This window comes from Ctenocephalides felis, unplaced genomic scaffold, assembly GCF_003426905.1.
Source record: "Ctenocephalides felis isolate EL2017-DRISC unplaced genomic scaffold, ASM342690v1 CF-g0.4_SCAFFOLD_01170, whole genome shotgun sequence".
Lineage (NCBI taxonomy): Eukaryota > Metazoa > Arthropoda > Insecta > Siphonaptera > Pulicidae > Ctenocephalides > Ctenocephalides felis.
In genome coordinates, this window is record NW_020537324.1 from 38,372,023 (window position 1) to 38,392,731 (window position 20,709).

The window sequence follows — 20,709 nt, forward strand, 5'->3', positions numbered from 1 at the left end:
AATTATCTGTTTGAAAATGTTTAAAACAATTGTTATTAATCATTGATCAATATTTAATGATTACTGATTTTTTTTCCTTGAATATTTAATTCTGGTACAGAAAGTTGCAGCAATTTGCCTTGAGGCGCGATGCCATACCACCGCTAGTTTAAATAATACCTTCATATTTTGGTCTCAATAATTTCAAGCAATTGTAGAATTTTTGTAAAATTTTCAGTAGATTTATTACATTGAAAAGGTAATAAAACTTCTTTTGTCATAAGTTAAGTTGCAAGAACTTTCTGTTATCTGGAAATAATCGACTTAATCAATTGGAATGAGATTTTCGTAAGTTTTATAATTGTGATCTTTTAAGAGTCCTGCTGAAAAAACATGTTAAGCGTATTATGCGTGATAAAATAATAGAAGGTGCATATATAATATCATGCATGCTAATTTTAGTATGCATAGGTGTTAACTTCATTACATTTATAAATTACTATAAACACGTAGTGTAATTATTTCGTTACATTAATTTTTAACTTCCCGTAGGGTAGTTATAGTAATCGCAAAAAAATCGGAAATGAAAATTTTTATATATCTTTACGTTTCAAAAGTTTTTGAACATTTTGGCATACTTTAGAAAAAATGGATGTATGTGTGTGTGTGTGCGGATAAATTTTCGACGTTTTCGAGAACACCGATTAACCGATTTGAATAATTAAAAACATGCGATTCGTATTGATAAGGAAACGTTCTGATTAGTTTTTGGCGAAGATAGGTCTAGCCGTTCCGTAGATACGGGGCAAAAAGTGCCAAAAACGTTAACTCAGTTTTAACGAGAACGGAGCGTCCGATTTTAATAATTCCATAAACATTTTACTTGTATTGACAAGATGAAGAACTGATTAAATTTTTGGGAAGGAGGTCCATCGGTTATGGACTCTCAATAAAAATAAGTTAAAAAAATGTCATTTGGCGGTCAAAAGTGTTTATTGGACTTATGTACATCAAATTATCATATATTTTATAGAGGTTTCAAAAATGTGTACACATTTTGTGTAAATTTTTTTGGATTCCGTACTAAGATTTTTAATTACGATGCCATGTATTCTACTAGTAAATCAGTTCTATTGGTTTGGCAGAAAGATTTTGATGCATTTGTAATTATAAGATTTTCAATATAATTGTGAGTATGACTGTATGAGGTTACATAAATGTGCATGTATGGGTGTATACATGCACATGTATTATATGCGCATGTATTATATGTCTTATAATACATTATATTACATTAAATTATCTTATATGTACTATATTAAGCTACTGTACAAAATTAACGGTTATATAACCGAGCGTCGTTAACTAATTCAGTGCGTCTTACAACTAACTCACTAGCAAACGCATTTTTTTCGGCCCATCTGATTTAGCACAGGCCTGGGTCAGTCTCCCTTTACTTGATATGGCTTTTGAAGATTCTCTCTGATATCGATTTAAAAAATAAAACGCAAATCTCAGCAGCAAACTGAGTTTGATTTGATGTACGTGATTTTTTATTAAAAACTTTGTCTGTATTTATTTGCATCACCCATACTTTATTTTTGATGCCCAATAATTCAGAATGACTTGACACGTAGAGAAAATAGAAAATTAGCAGATTGAATTTTCTGGGGAAAAACAAGTTTCTCTTTGGGGAAGTAAACATTAATTTCAGTTTTGACATGAATTTGGGATTGTTTTTTTTTTTTATTTTCAATATATATACTTTTTAACATGGTTCAATTTTAGTGCTTTTCATATTCATATTTTAGTATTTTTCATGAATTTTTGAACGAGTGGATGGTTTTGTCATCTGCTCCGTACCGCAATGAAATATTCGAGGATTATTAAATGCTTTAAATTAGATTATTATAAACACCGTAACTTTCATTATTCTTATTTTATAGACAAAATAAAGAGCTTATGAATTGGACGATTACGTTCATATACGTTTATAGAAAATAAATGAACAAAACTTAATCCGATTTAAAATGAAGAACATTGTCTATTATTTATGAATATAAACTGAATTATTTATATTTATTAAGTTAAAATTATTTATTTGAAGTATATAAGTAAGCTTCAGAACTTAAACTAGAATTAAAATTAAAATCCAAAATATTTTCGATATTCAAAAAAAATCTTTTTGAAAATTAAAAAAAAACAACCGTTTTGTCAACACAAGCAGAAATTTTTTTTTAGTTTTTTTTTAAATTCTATTTATTTATTTATTTTTAACTTGCCGTAGGGCAAGTTATAGTAATCGCAAAAAATTGAAAATGAAAATTTTTGCATTTCTCGACGTTTCAAAGGTTTCTGAATATTTTGGCATACCTTAGAAAAAATGGATGTATGTGTGTGTGTGTATGTGCGTGTGTGTATGTATGTGCGGATACAAATTTTCGTCGATGATTTCGGGAACACCGATCAACCGATTTGAATAATTCACAGATCATTCGATTTGTATTGATAAGGAGATGTGCTGATTAGTTTTTGGCGAAGGCAGGTCTAGCCGTTCCGAAGATACGGGGCAAAAAGTGCCGAAAACGGTAACTCAGTTTTTAAGAGAACGGAGCGTCCGATTTGAATAATTCAGAAAACATTTTACTTGTAATAACAAGATGAAAAACTGATTAAATTTTTATGAAGACAGGTTTAGCGGTTTTGGAGAATAAGTAAAAAAAAGTAAAAAAAATGCCATTTGGCGGTAAAAAATGATCATTAGACATATGCACATCAAATTATCAGATATTTTATAGAGATTTTAGCAATAAGTATAAATTTGGTTTACATTCCTATGGGTTCCGTACCAGTGTTTACGCGTTAGACGGCGACGCGGCGCTTACGCGTTTTGATATTTCGTCTTTATGCAGGTAAAGCTGTCCGATTGCTTTGAAAAAAGTTTAGATCTTCCAAAATATGTCAAAATAAAGTAAACATTTTTTGTCCAATTTTTTTTTTATTTTTTAATTTTTTTTTTCAAAAAAAAAAAGTAATTTTATGTCCAATTTATAGTTTCTCAAAAATCTTATTTTTTTGAAGTAAAATATTTTCAAAAATGGTAAAAAAATAATAATTCTTGGTACGGGAGTTCCAGCAATTTGCCTTAAGGCACGATGCCTTAATTGCCTTAAGACAGAATTCCACTTACAGCTAGTTATTTATTTTATTGGCCTCGCTTACTTGAGCATTTAGCCACCTACATTATTCAATACAATCATATGTCCTATACAATTTTCAATTTCATACTATTCATATTCTTCATCTAATCCTATTCTTTCTATATTTCTTAACTTATCTTCTTTCTTCTTTCTTCTTACTTCTTCTACTATACTTCTTATTTCATCTTTTAGACTCTTCTTGCTTCAATTCATTTTAATACTAATTCTCTAATTTTTATGCATTCTGATTATTTTTACAAACATATTTTTATTACAATTCGAATTTCTATTACAATTCCAAACTAACTACTTAATTTTTTTCAAATTTTGCCGGAGATTCGAATACTTGTGAGCTATTCCCGCCACAAAGTTTTTTGAATCATTCAAATCGGATGCCTGGTTCTGGCAAAAACCGAGTTTCCATTTTCTCATCGCATTTTTAACTTCCCGTAGGGTAAGTTATTGAAATCGTCCAAAAATCGAATTCGAAAATTTTTACATTTCTCGACGTTTTGAAGGTTTCTGAACATTTTGGCATACTTAATTACAGAAAAAATGGATGTGTGTGTGTATGTACGTATGGATACAATTTTTCGTCCACGTTTTCGGGCGCACCGATCAACCGATTTGAATGGATCAAAAAACATTCGATTCCTATTAATAGGGAGATGTGCTGATTAGTTTTTGGCAAAGGCAGGTCCAGTAGTTACTGAGATCTAGAGCAAAAAGTGCAGAAAATAAAAATCGAGTTTTTGAGAGAACGGAGCATCGGATTTGAATGATCCAAAAAACATTCAATTTGTAATGACGGGGAGAAGTGGTGGTTAGTTTATGGCAAAGGCAGGTTCAGCGGTTTTGGAGATACAGAGCTAAATGTGCAAAAAATGGTAGTTTTTGATAGAACTAAGCGTCCGATTTGAATGATTCATATGACTTTCTGTTTGTTTTAACAAAATAATTGATTTTGAAAAAAAAAAATTTTTGTTTCAATTTTTTTTTTCAAAAAATTTTTTTTCAAATATTTTTTTTTTGTATATCGAAAATAATTGAGATTTTTATTTTAATTCTGTTATAATATACTTTAAACAAAATATTATTTCAAATAAAATATGATTCAGTTCAAAATTTGTTTTCGACTTTAAAAGTTCAATTGGCAGCAAAGTTTTTATTTATTCTATTGACAATACTATTTTACTCACTGAACAATACTGCCTCAATTTAGATAAATATAAAAAATATAAATAAAATAAAATTTCAGTATGAATACGAATAGTTTTCAATATTCCGCAGTATATATAATTCCATTTATTTTCCATTTTCTTTGTACTTCATGAAAATTATAGTAAACATTTTAAATTTTAAGTAAAATTTGACAAATAAAAAATAATTAAGTTTATAATCACATTTTAAAATATAATCAATCTCATTTGTTGAAATTAATTTATTGGGAAATGCTAATGTTAAAATATTTCTTTGAATTATTTGATTATTGTATTATTTAATTATTATATATTAATAATTAATATATAATATATATAATATTTTATTAATTAATTATAATATATTTCAGAAATTACGTTTTTATTTCAACACGGTATGTTTTTGCACATGATGGTTCGAATATGGTTCCGAATATGGTTCCGAATATGGTTCCGAATATGGTTCAATATGGTTCGAAGCTCTATTAAAAGTTTCAAATCATTGATCAACTTTTATTGATTATCATTATTTTTAATTACTCGAATTTTGAATTGCGGTACGGGAAGTTTCAGCAATTTGCCTTAAGGCACGATGCCCTAATTGCCCTAAGACAGAATTCCACTTACAGCTAGTTTACATTCAAGTGCGTTAAATGTACATATTACGTACGTATGCATATTTTTTGCATTTAGACTATTTAGAGTAAATTATGGTGGTTTTATTTTATCTACAGTATTCAATTTGACACTTCTTACGAGGACAAACATAAGAATTAGATTTAGATATTATTTTTTGGTATTTGTTCTTTTTTTGGTTGTTCACAGGTTTTTCGAAAATCGGCTTTTAGGTCTATTGATCCACTAAATAGCAATTCAGTATAAATTCGAGACATTTGTGTCAGCTAAAACAAGAATATTGAAAAAGATACTTGGAAAGACCGCAACTCTTAGAATTTGTAGCATCTGGCCATTTGACCAAAATCTTTTCTGGCCAAAATCTTTTACAGCTTGAATGGGACTCAATGACACGTTCATCATTCTCCAGACCTATCATCATATGATCATTATTTTTACCGGTCACTGAAAAAATGTTTAGGCGGTATAACATTTATATCAAATGAGGAGGTCAAAAAGCTCTTTGATCAGTTTTTTTGCCAAGGACGACCAAAAAAATTATGATTTCGGAATTATGCTAATACCAGAATCAGAAGACAAAAGATGTTTGATCAAAACAGCCAATGCAGAATTCATTAAAGTATTTGTTTATTTACGAAAATTACGTCAAAATGTCTATAAAAAACGAAGTTACTTTCCGAACAATCCAATAGATGCTTTTCCAATTCAAAGTTCAAAACGGGTCATTTGACCTGCTTTTGAAATGATTAGTGTTAACAATGATATTAGTAACGTGAATTAGAAAATGAATTAATGTGATTGATCAGTATTTAGAATTTTCAGAACTAACCGCAAATTTTGTGTTTTAGAGCGGCTGCACGATGAATGCCAATGACAAGAGGCAACTGGAACGAGAAGCTCTGCGGAGCGTCATCCAGCAATGGAACGCGAACCGTGTCGACTTGTTCGAACTCAGCGAACCGAACGAAGTAAGTTTTCAAAGTGACAAATTCAATTATCATCATAAAATTAGTACGATACTCATTTCAAAAAGCATTAAAAGATAGAAAATTTCTTTTATCTACATTTCAGTACGAAATTGTAATCGATATCTTGAACAAAACTAACAAAAATAGATATGGGCGGGAGCACCTTTGATAATAATCAATACAATTATCTAATATATAGATTCTTTTAAATTTGTCAGCAATATCAGAAATTACACAAAAAAGTGCATGGGCTTCTTTACGTTTTAATAAAAGAATGGTGGATCGACCAGAAAAAATTTTCATTTTTGATTTTTGGACGATTACTATAACTTACCCTACGGGAAGTTAAAAAAAATAAAAATGAAAAATAAAAGATAAGACTTGTTCAAATATATATTCACAACTAAATAAAACATTTATTTTTAAGAATAAATTAACAAAATAATATCTAACTTAACATCAATATTACATAAATAGAAACACGTGATTAATATATTTTATGCAAATTATAATATGATATGACCGGTCTTTTAGTATACCGGTATTGCATTCTCAAATGACGATATATTACATATTAACGACCAATATCCCGAACAAAAGTTTCTGAATAGTTTTTATGTATAAAAAAATTGTAACGTTAATTTTTAAGGGTTTCCATGAGCTCTAAGTAAGCCCATTTCAAAAGACTTCGATTCACAATTCGATTCATAATCAGAATTACTCTTTTGTTGTATTTATAATTGAATATACTTTTTTTTATTAGAATTTTTATACAAATTCTACTGTGTTGGAGTTGATTTATGTTAAGTAATTATTGTTTTTTATTCAATGCAATTTTAGCATTAATTATTAACTTCCCGAAGGAGAAGTTTATGTTTTCATCAAAAAACCCGATTCGCTAATTTTATGTTTTCTCGACGTTTCAAGCCATTCTGAATCGAATGAGACCAAATTTGGAAAAAGTATGTGTGTGTGTGTGTGTGTGTGTGTGTGTGTGTGTGTGTGTATGTGAACAGATTTTTTGCCGTAAATCGACGTTTTCTCGAAAACGGCTGGGTCGATTTCAAAAATTTAAAAGCCGTTCGATGTATCTCGACGAGGACTATTGTTTGTCAGTTTTGTGCGACGATCGGCCAAGCCGTTTCTTCATAAATGGCAGAAAAGTGAAAAAAATTTCGTCTACGTTTTAGCCCGCAATTCTGAATCGATTTTGAAAATTCAAAAACCGTTCGAAAGATATTGGTTGGGAATCGTGCTGATTAGTTTTTGGTAGAGATCGGCCGGGCCGTTTTCTTGTAATGAAGTTTTTAAAAAAAAAATTTCGACGATTTTTATGATTATTTTTTTGACGATAGATACCATAGTCTTCTAGATCATACTAAAATATTAGGGCCCTACGACAACTGGTTCAGCTTTAAAAATTCGTCAAAGTTTGCAAAAATCAGTATGGTCTTTTTGGCATTTGTCAAAATTAGACTTTTGATCGACGTTTTCTCAAAAACGCCTGAACCGATTTTAGAAATTTAAAAGCCATTTGATGTATTTCGGTGAGGACTATCGTTTGTCAGTTTTGTGCAACGATCTGCCAAGCCGTTTCTTTGTAATTTGAAAAAAACTTTTCGTCCACATTTAAGCTCATCCTACCGAACGATTTTAAAAAATCAAAAACTGTTCGAAAGATATTAGTTAGGAATGATACTGATTAATTTTAGGTGAAAATCTACCGAGCCGTTTTCTTGTAATTAACTGTTGAAAAAAAGTGTTAAATTTTCGTCGACATTTAAGCTCATCCTACCGAACCGATTTTAAAATATCAAAAACTGTTCGAAAGATATTAGTTGGGAATGATACTGATTAATTTTAGGTGAAAATCTACCGAGCCGTTTTCTTGTAATTAACTGTTGAAAAAAAGTGTTAAATTTTCGTCGACATTTAAGCTCATCCTACCGAACCGATTTTAAAATATCGAAAACTGTTCGAAAGATATTAGTTGGGAATGATACTGATTAATTTTAGGTGAAAATCTACCGAGCCGTTTTCTTGTAATTAACTGTTGAAAAAAAGTGTTAAATTTTCGTCGACATTTAAGCTCATCCTACCGAACCGATTTTAAAATATCGAAAACTGTTCGAAAGATATTAGTTGGGAATGATACTGATTAATTTTAGGTGAAAATCTACCGAGCCGTTTTCTTGTAATTAACTGTTGAAAAAAAGTGTTAAATTTTCGTCGACATTTAAGCTCATCCTACCGAACCGATTTTAAATATCAAAAACTGTTCGAAAGATATTAGTTGGGAATGATACTGATTAATTTTAGGTGAAAATCTACCGAGCCGTTTTCTTGTAATTAACTAAAAAAAATTTAAGCCGATTTTTATGGAATTTTTTTTGGCGATATACGTGGGTCTTATAGAACTTACTGTAATATTACGGCCTAACGACAAGTAGTTTAATTTTAAAAATTCGTCAAAGTTTGCTAAAATTGTTATCGTTTTTTTTTAAATTAGGATTAATGAAGTATATTATTAGGTCGATTATTTACACATTTCGGGAAGTTCATGTAACTTGCCTCAAAGCTAAATACCAAACCAACTCGTATCAATTAATTTTGAGACATATTTTTGCAATTGACATAATTAAATGTAACTGTTCACTATTCTTAGAAATGTAACTTATATTTATGCAAAGGTAGCACAAACATGCTTAGAGTATCACAATGAAAGTCGCGATGTGATGCTCTGATTAATTTCCTATGTTTAGTTGAAGACGAAAATCAGCGAACCATTCAGTGGTTGGTTATATAACATTCCTAAAATAATGAAACAAGGAATATTTATAAAAATATTTGTTTCTACTAAAATTGGATAACTGTCACTTTTTTATTCTTGGTTGATATATTTTCAGTTATATCAAATACTACATTCACAAATTAGATTGTGATGCTACATACATATTTTTAAATATCAAAAAATATCAACATTGCATATTATTTGTCGATTCCTACTATAACAATTGTATTATACTATTGTTTTTGCATCCCAACATCGTTTTTTTTCCAAAATCTTACACATTAACATTACAATATATGGTTAATAATGATAATTCTGTGATCCGAAGATAACAGAAATATAAAATAGATTACCTAATTATATAAATATTGTTAACATGCATTTTATCCTTGATTAGCGTAATAAGTCTTAATACAATAAATTTAAAATATCCTAATGCTTTTTATTACATATTGCAAGCTGTTAGCACAACTTTATTATTTATTAGAGCTACTTCATATTGTTATTTCGAATATCTTGAAACCTCCAAAATTCAATTGTTTAAAAGCTATGAAAATCATTGCTTTTTATTTCGACTATTGGCTGCAACTATACATTTCAAGATTATATATATATATATATATATATATATATATATATATATGTGTGATTTAGATTTTTTTGGTCGAAATTGAGACATATATTGAAATGTAAATTTGCAGCCAGTCTTCGAACTAAAAAAACAATAAATAATGATCTATTTATTTATACGTTTCGACATGATATGTGTGTCATCATTCACAATTTTTTTTTAATAAACAATATCACAACAGGAAAAACTCTCTCTCTTACACACACACATATATATATATATATATATATATATATATATATATATATATATATATATATATATATATATATATATTTGATGTAGATATAAGTACTTTGTATGATCTAGATATTAATATTTAAACTTTATTTTAGGATTTGGAATTTCACGGAGTGATGCGATTTTATTTTCAAGATTCTGGTCAAAAAGTGGCAACTAAATGTATTCGAGTGGCGTCAGATGCAACTGTTGCTGATGTCATAGGTATTCAATTTTGTATTCAGATTTTAAAAAGTGCGTGTCTTTTAAATGGCCTCTTCAATAAAAATGTTGATGGTGTTATTCCTAATTAGTGTGAAATAACTGATCATAATAGATTTTGAATCATCATTGAAACTTCTTTACCTATTGTTATGAATATATGAATTCAGGTGATATTTTTTAACTAATTAAAGGAATCAAGATTTTGATAACCTTTTTAATCTTCATTTTATTTGTAATAAAAAAAGATTAATAATATCTTTAATATGTAATTTTTAACTTCCCGAACTTTTTCATAAAAAAAATCTGATTCGTCAATTTTTTTTTCGACGTTCCAAGCCATTCTGAATCTAATGATACCAATTTTGGAAAAAGTATGTGTGTGTGCGCGCACGTGAACAGATTTTTTGCCGTAAATCGACGGAGTGATTTTAAAAAATTTAAAAGCCTTTCGATATATCTCGAGGAGGATTAGCGTTTATCAATTTTGCACGACGATCAACCAAGCCGTTTCTTTGTGAATCGCAGAAAAGTGAAAATTTTTTCGTTCACATTTCACCCCGCAATTCTGAATCGATTTTGAAAATTCAAAAACTGTTCGAAAGATATTATTTGGGAATCGTGATGATTAGTTTTTGGTAAAGAACGGCCGGGCTGTTTTCTTGTAATAAAGTGTTAAAATTTTTTTTCGTTTTTTATGATTTTTTTTTTTTTTATGATAGATACCATAGTATTATAGAACTTACTGAAATATTGCGGCCTTACGACAATTAGTTTAATTTTAAAAATTCACCAAAGTCTGAGAAAATGACTAGTTTTTTTTGATGTTTATTAAAGTTAAATATAGAAGATTTACTTGGTATGAATATAGAGTGTTCGTTCGTTTTCACACACACTAATACTTTTTCCAAATTTGGTTTCATTCAGAATGGCTTGGAACGTCGAGAAAACAAAATTAGCGAATCGGATTTTTTTATGAAAACAAACTTCTCCTTCGGGAAGTTAAAAAAGATTTTTTAAGTTTATTATATATGAAGATTCGTATTGACCAATATCATATAATTGTAGCGAAAGCAAAATTACAAAAGCTGTCAAAAATAGTTTATACAATTATTATGTATTGGTATTACAAATATCACCACAATTAGAAATGTATGATATGAATTTATTTTAGTTAGAGTAACGTTTTAAGTAGAGTAACAAATCTGAATGATTAATATACTTTTGCAGAAACATTAATTGAGAAATTCAGGCCTGATATGCGAATGCTATCCCTACCCAGCTATGCCTTATATGAAGTCCATTCCAATCACGAAGAACGGAGATTATCACCTACAGAGAAGCCTTTGCTAGTGCAGCTAAATTGGCATATAGATGATAGAGAAGGAAGGTTTCTCCTTAGGAATGTCGACCATAAAACAAATGTATGAAATCGAATAAGTATTCAAAATTCTTTAAGTTCCTCAAAGATTTTTTATTTGCTACTTACTTACAAATTTGTTTTTTTTGCCTTATAGTGCACAAATTGTAATTAGTTCCGTAGCTCTTGCTCATTATTTATGTATTGTACGCATATAGTCTCATACCGGAGAATGAAATTTACAAGTCTTTAGAATTTAGTTTAAAGACTCTTTCAAGAGAAACAAGTTTCACTTCATATAATTTCTTCATAGATATACTTGCAAGGTAAATTATCCAGTATTTATTTTCATATATATTGTGAAATTCAGATTTTAAACTGAGATAAATAATGAATCAGACATGGGTTGATGGGATTTTAGGTGCTTCTTGTATACCACTTCTTATTTGCATATCTTTCTCAATGACGCGGAATCCTTAACAAATTCCAACACAAATTTATTTGAAATTATTAGCATTATTTTCATTACTTAAACACTAAATGGCAATATAAGCAATATGACAGTTCACAATATTTTGTCAGGTACCTTTTTTTTCATACATTTTTTTCATTTTTGTACGAATTTGTTGTACATTATTCTTTTATGCACACTGTTTTTTTTATATTGTTATTTAAACTGCTATCCTGGAGTTTGCAAATATTGATATATAAAGTTATATTCCAAACGATGACGATGAATTTTCATCTCTCAGGAAAAAAAATTGCTTGTAGATTATCTCTCTTTTTCAGGGAGTGAATTTGGTGATAATGAATTCACTCAGCTGAAGAGAAAACTTGAGAATACCATATATTTTTTTTATTAAATTATTGTTTAATCCAATAATATTATATAATTATAATAATAATCATATAGTATAACATTAATTTAAATAACGAACATAGATTATTATATTATCAATATTTGTTATTTTTGTGAAGTTCTACACTGCATAAAGGTGTATTTTTTCAGCTTATTACACACTTAAAAAAATACTAAAAGTTTTAATAACTACTATTATAAAAATTCAAAAGAAATATGAATTGATAAAGCTCTGTTGCAGTAACAGTTTTCCTATTTAATGATTAACATGTTTATCATTGCAACAGTATTGGAATGTTAAGTCATTGATCTTCATTTGATGGCTTTATTAGTCTAGAAGAAATATTGACACCAATATTGGAATGTGTGTTAATGTGTACCAAATTTTGAATTTCAGTCGATAATTTGCTAAATCATAATTCTTATTGATTAAATCAATTCTTTAAGGCAATATGCCATGTGCCTGGTTTGTTTTTAATTTGAGATACAGAAGATTTCGATTTATAATGGACTTTTGCAAAAGTTTCTATTTAGTTCACAAATTAAATTTTCATAATCAATCACATGTACATATGTCCATAAAATTCTATATTTCATCTATACTAAATGATTATTATTTGTTTTTTTTCATAAGAACTTTATAAGAAATTATGAATTGTATTTTTAGGCACCTGCTGTGGATCTTGCAGAATCAAATAACTTTAAACGAAAATTGTCTAAACGAGAAAAAAAAGAATTTAAGAAGAAAGAGAAATTATCTAGATTACAATCTGATGCTTCAAAGGAAAATAAAAATGCAGAGAAATTATACACAGGTGATGATTGCTATAGAAATGAATTTTTCAATGTACAATTTTTAATCTGGATGGGTTGTTAGGATTTTTTTTAAAACTAATGCATTGCAATGTTTATTAATTGAACTTCAGTATGATAATTGTTTAAAACAATTGCTATATTTCCAAATTTAAATATAAATAGCATTCTTTTTTTGAATACTAACATAATTATGTTAGAATTAAATATTACATGTTATTGGTAACTTACTTTTTTCAAATTATTTTCATACCTTTTTGCTTAGTTTTATTTGTTGTTTATTGCATTATTATTTACATGTCTTTGTAATCCAATAATATTTCCCTAAACTAATGTTTTTCAGGAAAATATGTTTGTGAATCCACTTTTCAAACAAATACAATTTAAAAGTTAAAAATCATGAAAAAAAATTCTTACTAGGGAATGCAATACTGATGAAAAATTTCAATACTACTTTCAATAAATTTCAGTAATTTTTCATTTTGAAACCGAAATACCGGTAAAATACTGGTATTTTTGTTATATTAAACAAATGTAAACAAAATTAAAAGTTACTGGTACAAATATAAAAAATTGTATACACAACTACAACTATAGTCAACTAAACAATAAAAAAAAAACAAGTTTATTTTTTAATATTTTAACAAAATTATATCCAATTTAATTAATTCATTATCAGTATCGAGTATATTGAGTACTTTTCACCAAAATCAAACGTATGAGTAAGAAAGACCAAAAACTCATAAAAGAATATATTCCATTATTATAATAAACTGTATTGTCTGTATCCGATGTGTTAAATAAGCATAATCTCCAATATTTAAAAAAAATAATTTTCTTCACTAATTTAAGATCAGATACTTTATCAAGATAAATATTAAGATACTATATTTGTTGATTATTGTTATTTAAAACAATGTGATGGTTCTATAGAATTTTCAAACTGCGAAACGTTTTCGAAAACTATTTTCTAATTGTAATAAGAAGCAAAAATATTTAGTAATTATCATGTATAAAGTTAGAAAAAAATAAAGATTACGCAGGGGTGGGTAATCTTTATTTTGTTGATTATGATTCTTTATGATATAAAATATTTTGGCTTAAATGTCTCTTCAAAAACCGTTACATTTTTACATAAGGTGAAAAAAACATCATTATCTATCAGTCCAATTCTATTTATTGTAACACGATATGAAGCCCTTAGTAAAGCAATGAATATTCAGTTTAATGACGAGTTGAGATAATATTTAACATTTGTTTATCCTACACAATCACTTAAAGATATACCTGTTTAGACCATTTTGAAATTCAACGATAAATTTGTTCTGAGAAATTTAAACTTTAGTGTATTATGTATCAAATAGCGCTTATGCAAAAATACCGAAAATACCAGTATACCGGTATTGCATTCCCTAATTCTTACTATTTAATCATTTTGTAGAGCTTCCTGAAACTTCATTCACCAGATCCATATCAAATCCTGAAGCAGTTATGAGAAGAAGGAGACAACAAAAACTAGAAAGAAAGTTACAGCAATTTAGGTCTAAAGATGGAGGACCTGATACCGGTAAAAAATTCTGCATATTTTGTTTGATGACTCAATTTCATTCAGTAAAACTAAATGTTCAAATTAAATGAAATTAGAATTTAGAAAAGATTTTAGCTAATTCTCTTTATACTTTCAAGTACTAACCAAAAAACAAAGTTATGCTGCATATATCATTTTTTCAGTTATACCTATAAATTGTTCAATATTAAAACAAATTGATTCGAAAAAAAAATTGAAGGTGATTTTTTAAATATATTTTTTTGATATTAATAGACCTAACATTTTTATGGAGGTTTTGGGCCCAATTCAAATGAAGAATTTTAAATCATATGTCAAGAAAAATTATGTATAAACATGTTTAATATTTTTTATAAATTTTCAACACTTTATATAATTTTATAATAAAAATTGTATTATAAATATAAAGTAACTGAATTGAAATTAGCTACAAGTTTGTATTGAAGCTTTAAGCAATAAACAATCATAGATTTTTCTCTATAATCATAAAATTTATGGTTTTGAAATAAAATGGTCTATTTGAATCATTGGCCTAGATGATTTATTACTCAATATGTCAAATTTGTTACTTAATATGAAAAATAACATGTAATTTTAACCAATAAGATACTGAATATTAGGGAAATAATGGACAAAATGATATGATATGATACATATATATATATATATATATATATATATATATACATATACAGGGCCGGACCTGCCTTGCATGCGATGCATGCAAAAAATGCGGGCGCACGCCTTAGGGGGCGCCAAAACGAGATTCGGAAATAGAATTTATAGTATATTATTCACATTTTTTTAATATAAAATTAAAAATACTTAATAGATTATAATAAACAATCTAACTTAATGGATACGTAGACACAAAAAGCATATTCAGTTTGCTCTGCAAATTAGTAAATTATTGTTCTGCTTACTGTTTAATGTACTTATTAATTTCTTCTCGTTTGAAGTTAATGTGGATTCGAAAAAGAAATTATCTAGTGTTCAAACCCGTAAGCGCAAACCTACGAAAGTTTAAATTATTGGGCATTATTGACGAAAAACTACGAGCTGATTTAGTTTGAACGAAACTTGTTAAAAAAATAGATACAAATTATAATAGAAAAACATGGAAAATCGCAAGTCAGTGCATAGAAAATGGCTTGTTAAGACCGAGAAACTGAACCGAGTAACTTTTGTTTTTGTTGAAAATGTTTCGCATCTGATGAATTTTGAATGCTGAAGACATACGTGGTTAGATTTATGGAAATGGAGCAAAAATGGAAGCAAAATGTAATAGAAACGAAAATCTTGAGCTTTTTTTATACCTATTGGTGTCCATACTACTTTTAATTATTAACTAAGCAGAAATAATACAGATACAAATATAATTGTGTTTTGTTTTCAATATAGTTAAGGAACTAGTGGGGTGGGTGGCATCGTGCCTTAAGGCAAATTGCTGGAACTTCCCGTACCATAACTTTAAAATTTAACTTTAAAACAACAATCTGATATTCTGAATCAGATGGGAAAGTAAATATGAATACAATTCGGTCCTTACGATTTCAATAAGGAGAAGTTCACGATGCAATTTTAAGATATTGTAAATAATGAAAATAAAATTTAAAAAATTCAACATGAAAAACAGTGTTCTGTTTAAAAATGAAATAAGTAAAATGTTTCAAAATCCAAATATTAATATTACACATTTGTTAAAAATACTTGAAAATGTAAAATATTTGATTATGGTCAACCCGCAAATCGCTTTGATTTTCTGAATAAAATTAGAATCAATGTATTTTATAAGCATTTATTGCAAAATCCGTTTTTTTTATGATGTATAACTTGTACCCTTTGGGTTCATGTGCTGATGTTTGAAAGAGGACAAACCCATTTATTCATAGCTTTCTTAAAAATTATCAGTTCATTATGTGCTTATTTTATGTCATTTTGTCCTAACTTTATGGGTAAAATGGTTTGTGTAATAGGTTGTATTTTTTTTTAAATAAATAGTTTATTATAGTTTCTACTTAATTAAAATGCTATCTTACTAGTAGTCAACAAACCAAAGATGAAAAGAAACAATTGAGACTAGTTATAATATCATTAAATAAAGATATATAAATAAAAAGCGAAACACCATATCATTTTGTCTGTATTTCCTTTACTAGTTTATAATTGTTTATTTTAATATTAGATTATATAATCTTCCAAATAAGTTTATTATTGAAAATTATTTCCATTTCATGGATGAATGACTCACTTTTATACTATGTTTTGACATTTTCCAGGGGGTACTTTGAAAATATATGGTGAAAGCCTGTGCCGTGACGTGCCTTACAAAACACTTTTACTTTCCATCAGAGATTGCGCTCAAGCTGTGGTCAGAGAAATGTTGACAAAATATGGCCTAGAAAATGCAGATCCTACGCATCACTGTTTAGTGCAGGTGACAAACAATGCCAACTAATAGTTTAGTTTACATCATAAATTGTATGACAAAATCAGACTTGAGTAATATTCAGACAAAATTGTTTGATATAATACTCTAGTTTGCATATTGTTGAAAATATCTAAATTTATGTATGAATTAGGTCACTTGAAATATTAATGTGTTTTAAAAATTTTCATATATTTTTTAACACTTAATTATCACTCAATTTTTTTACTATCAAATTCAAATCTCCTGATTGTGTTGATGTAAAATAATTTGGATATTTTAATAATTATCTTTGGATATTTTGATAGCATTGTCGTCAGGTTGAGTTTTGACAATAGACAATGTAAATCCAAACGAATAATTTGAATTATATGTAGTATTTAGCTGATTGAAATTTATTAGTTTAGTTTAGTTATATAAATCACTTAATATAGTATAAAGTAAATACAATAACTCATTTTCAACTTACATTTAGGTTATTTCAAAGGAGATTTGAGATGTAACATAATAATGCTGCAAAAACTAAAAACTCATTTACATGAATAACAATTGCTATTTTGTGATAATTGTGATATGGACAATAGATTAGGAAATTAATATATTTATTTATTTTAGGTGAATGGTGATGGTTCTGAATATATTTTAGATGATGATGAATGCCCATTAGCTATACTAATGAGTCAGCAGAACAAGCGAGGTATGTTGTTAATTTATAATAGTTTTTCAAGTTTTTATTGTAATAAACTACTCCAAAACTTTCGAATATTTTTTTTTATGAATTTTATGAGATCATGAGAGCAAGGTTTGGGATAATCAAATTTTTAAAAGAGTTTATATGCTTGGAAATGTTTAATATAAGCAAGGTTCATGGCATTTATTAATTATAAAAATTTATACATTACATGCAACTTTATCATTTCTTTACGATGTAGGGTTTATATTTTTCATTACTGGGTCATACATGCAATCTAGTTTTATTTAGATTTCTTTGCTAATGATGTTCAACTTGATTTTGTAAACATGCCATCAGTATTGAGGAATACGGAAATGTACTAATGAAGCTAAACAGTTTATTAGTTATTGACTTTTTGAAGATCGATAAATTTGATTGGATTTTATATTTTTTTTTTTAATTTCTACTTTTATACAAAAAATTAATTTCAAACTTTGTTCATGATACCACCATAATTATATTTAAGAAAAAGGTAGTTGTAAGAGCAATAATTGCTTATAAAGTATAACTCAATATTACATATCTCGAATGTGAAGTATCTAGGGATGTAATTTGGATAAAATCAAGTGAACGAGTATCTATCTATTTAATAACTAATTTAACAATATTAGCAGTATGATTATTTAAATCTTTGTAGAAATAAAAGCATTAAATTCACAACTAAACACTTTAGAAAGGGTAGAAACGTCTTGCATTTATAATATGTTCCATATTGAGATTTAAATTTAAACTAACATACATCATTTTGAAAGTTCTACCTCTATATTTGGCAGAGAAATCTTGGAAATATGCGACTGTGATTACTTTATTGAAACTATTTTTATGATGTATTCATAAAAGATATGAAAAGATAATTAAATTGTTTTTCTATTCACACTGGTTTGGACTATATAGTACATATTTGGCAATTAATGAAAGAAGATGGATGAAGTGGTTGAAAATGTTATAATAATTTTTAGTACCATTTGAAGGCCTAATTATAAATATCTGCGCTGAACTTCTTTCACACGATTTTTATCAAAGATTTTATGAATATAACTGCATATGAAAACACAACACAATTTATTATAAGTTAATAATACACAATGCAGTAGAATGTCAATAATTCGACACTATTATAAACCACAGGGTGTATTACTGGAATTTTCTAATGGAATATAGTGTAAATGTTAAAATTTTAATATATCAGAGTGGAATTAGCAGAAAAATTTAAATATTTTCCAAAAATTGCTCAGCAATGCAATACTTAATCTACTTAATCAATAAACAATAAATTAATTTATGAGTGATTAAAAGTATTCCGAGTGGATTTATTATAGATAATTGAAAACGAACGAACACATTAACTCGAACTATTTTCTAAGAGCAAATTTTCAAAAATCGATAATTTTTATAATTGAACCAGTTTCCGTGAAAAGGCCGTGGTGTATATTGCCAAAAAAAGTTTCAACAGTTAATTACGAGAAAACAGCTAGATTTTCACCTAAAACTAATTAGCATCATTCCCAACTAAGATCTTTCAAACAGTTTTTTATTCTTTAAAATCGATTCATTAGTATGAGCATAATGTGGACGAAAAGTTTAACACTTTTCCAAATTACAAAGAAACGGCTCGACAGATTGTCGCACAAAACTGAGAAAAGATAATTCATATCAAAATACATCGATCTGCTTTTAAATTTTTAAAATCAGTTTAGGCGTTTTTGAGCAAACGTCGACGAAAGGCCTAATTTTGACAAACGCCAAAAAAACGATATTAATTTTTGCAAACTTTGACGAATTTTAAACGACTTGTCGAAGGGTCGTAATATTTTTTCATAAAAACCGTCGAGATTTTTTTTTTTTTAATAACCTTATTACAAGAAAACGGCCCGGCCGGTAATTACCAAAAACTAATCAGGTGGACGACTTTTTTCACTTTTCTGCGATATACATAGAAACGGCTTGCCCGATCGTCGCTAAAAAAATCAGAAACGCTAGTCCTCATCGAGACACATCGAATAGCTTTTAAATTTTTGAAATCGGTCCAGCCGTTTTTGAGAAAACGTCGATTTACGGCAAAAAATGTGTTCACACACACACATACTTTTTCCAATTTTGGTCTCATTCGATTCAGAATGGTTTGAAACGTCGAGAAAACATAAAATTAGCGAGTCGGATTTTTTTATGAAAACATAAAACTCTCCCTTCGGGAAGTTAATAATCAATTTATAATATATTGCGTATCGAACGGAATTATTTTTTCTATCGAATGTTTAATTATTGTTTAATTGAATTAACGATTCACTTGGCATTTTTACCCTTTATCAAACGCGGTGATCTTAAATAGGTCGATTGAAAAATGGGCTTGGTATCAATTTAATGCGGAGTAAATATTCACGTCGTATTAGAAACACATGGTTTGATACCGATTGGAACTCAATGAAGCGTTGCTGGCAAGGATTATCATCGCGCCCAGTTTGTCTAAATCACATTCTAAATACAGTCAACCGTAGCGATGTTATTGGCTATTAAGCAAACCGACATAATATTTTATTTTTATTTATCGCATTTGCTGACGATGAGTAAAATTTGCAATCAGGAATGTTATTTAACTTCCCGTAGGGTAAGTTATAGTAATCGCAAAAAAATCGAAAATGAAAATTTTATATATCTTTACGTTTCAGAGGTTTCTGAATATTTTGACATACCTTAGAAAAAATGGATGTATGTGTGGTGTGTGTGTGTGTGTGTGTGGATGTGTGTGCGTGTGTGTATGTATGTGCGGATACAAATTTTCGTCGACGATTTCGGGAACACCGATCAACCGATTTGAATAATTCAAAAAACATTCGATTTGTATTGATAAGGAGACGTGCTGATTAGTTTTTGGCAAAGTCAGGTCTAGCCGTTCCGAAGATACGGGGGCGAAAAGTGCCGAAAACGGTAACTCAGTTTTTAAGAGAACGGAGCATCCGATTTTAATAATTCAAAAATATTTTACGTGTATTGGCAAGGTGAAGAACCGATCAAATTTTCATAAAGGCAGGTCTAGCGGTTTCGGAAATCTAATGAAAAAAGTAAAAAAAAAATGCCATTTGGCGGTCAAAAATGATCATTAGACA

At 28.2% G+C, this 20,709-nt stretch overlaps 1 protein-coding gene across 4 annotated transcripts in view; it reads left to right on the forward strand.

Moving 5' to 3' along the window:
• Positions 1 to 20,709, forward strand: part of LOC113368304 (afadin) — a 95,836-nt gene that overhangs the window by 18,999 nt on the left and 56,128 nt on the right. For all 4 annotated transcript variants that reach the window (XM_026609852.1, XM_026609855.1, XM_026609854.1 and 1 more), the window contains 7 exons: positions 5,863 to 5,982; positions 9,740 to 9,848; positions 11,076 to 11,269; positions 12,732 to 12,879; positions 14,319 to 14,444; positions 16,724 to 16,881; positions 17,488 to 17,569. In XM_026609852.1, the coding sequence (XP_026465637.1) occupies positions 5,863 to 5,982; positions 9,740 to 9,848; positions 11,076 to 11,269; positions 12,732 to 12,879; positions 14,319 to 14,444; positions 16,724 to 16,881; positions 17,488 to 17,569 (937 nt within the window). The remainder of the gene's footprint in view (positions 1 to 5,862; positions 5,983 to 9,739; positions 9,849 to 11,075; positions 11,270 to 12,731; positions 12,880 to 14,318; positions 14,445 to 16,723; positions 16,882 to 17,487; positions 17,570 to 20,709) is intronic.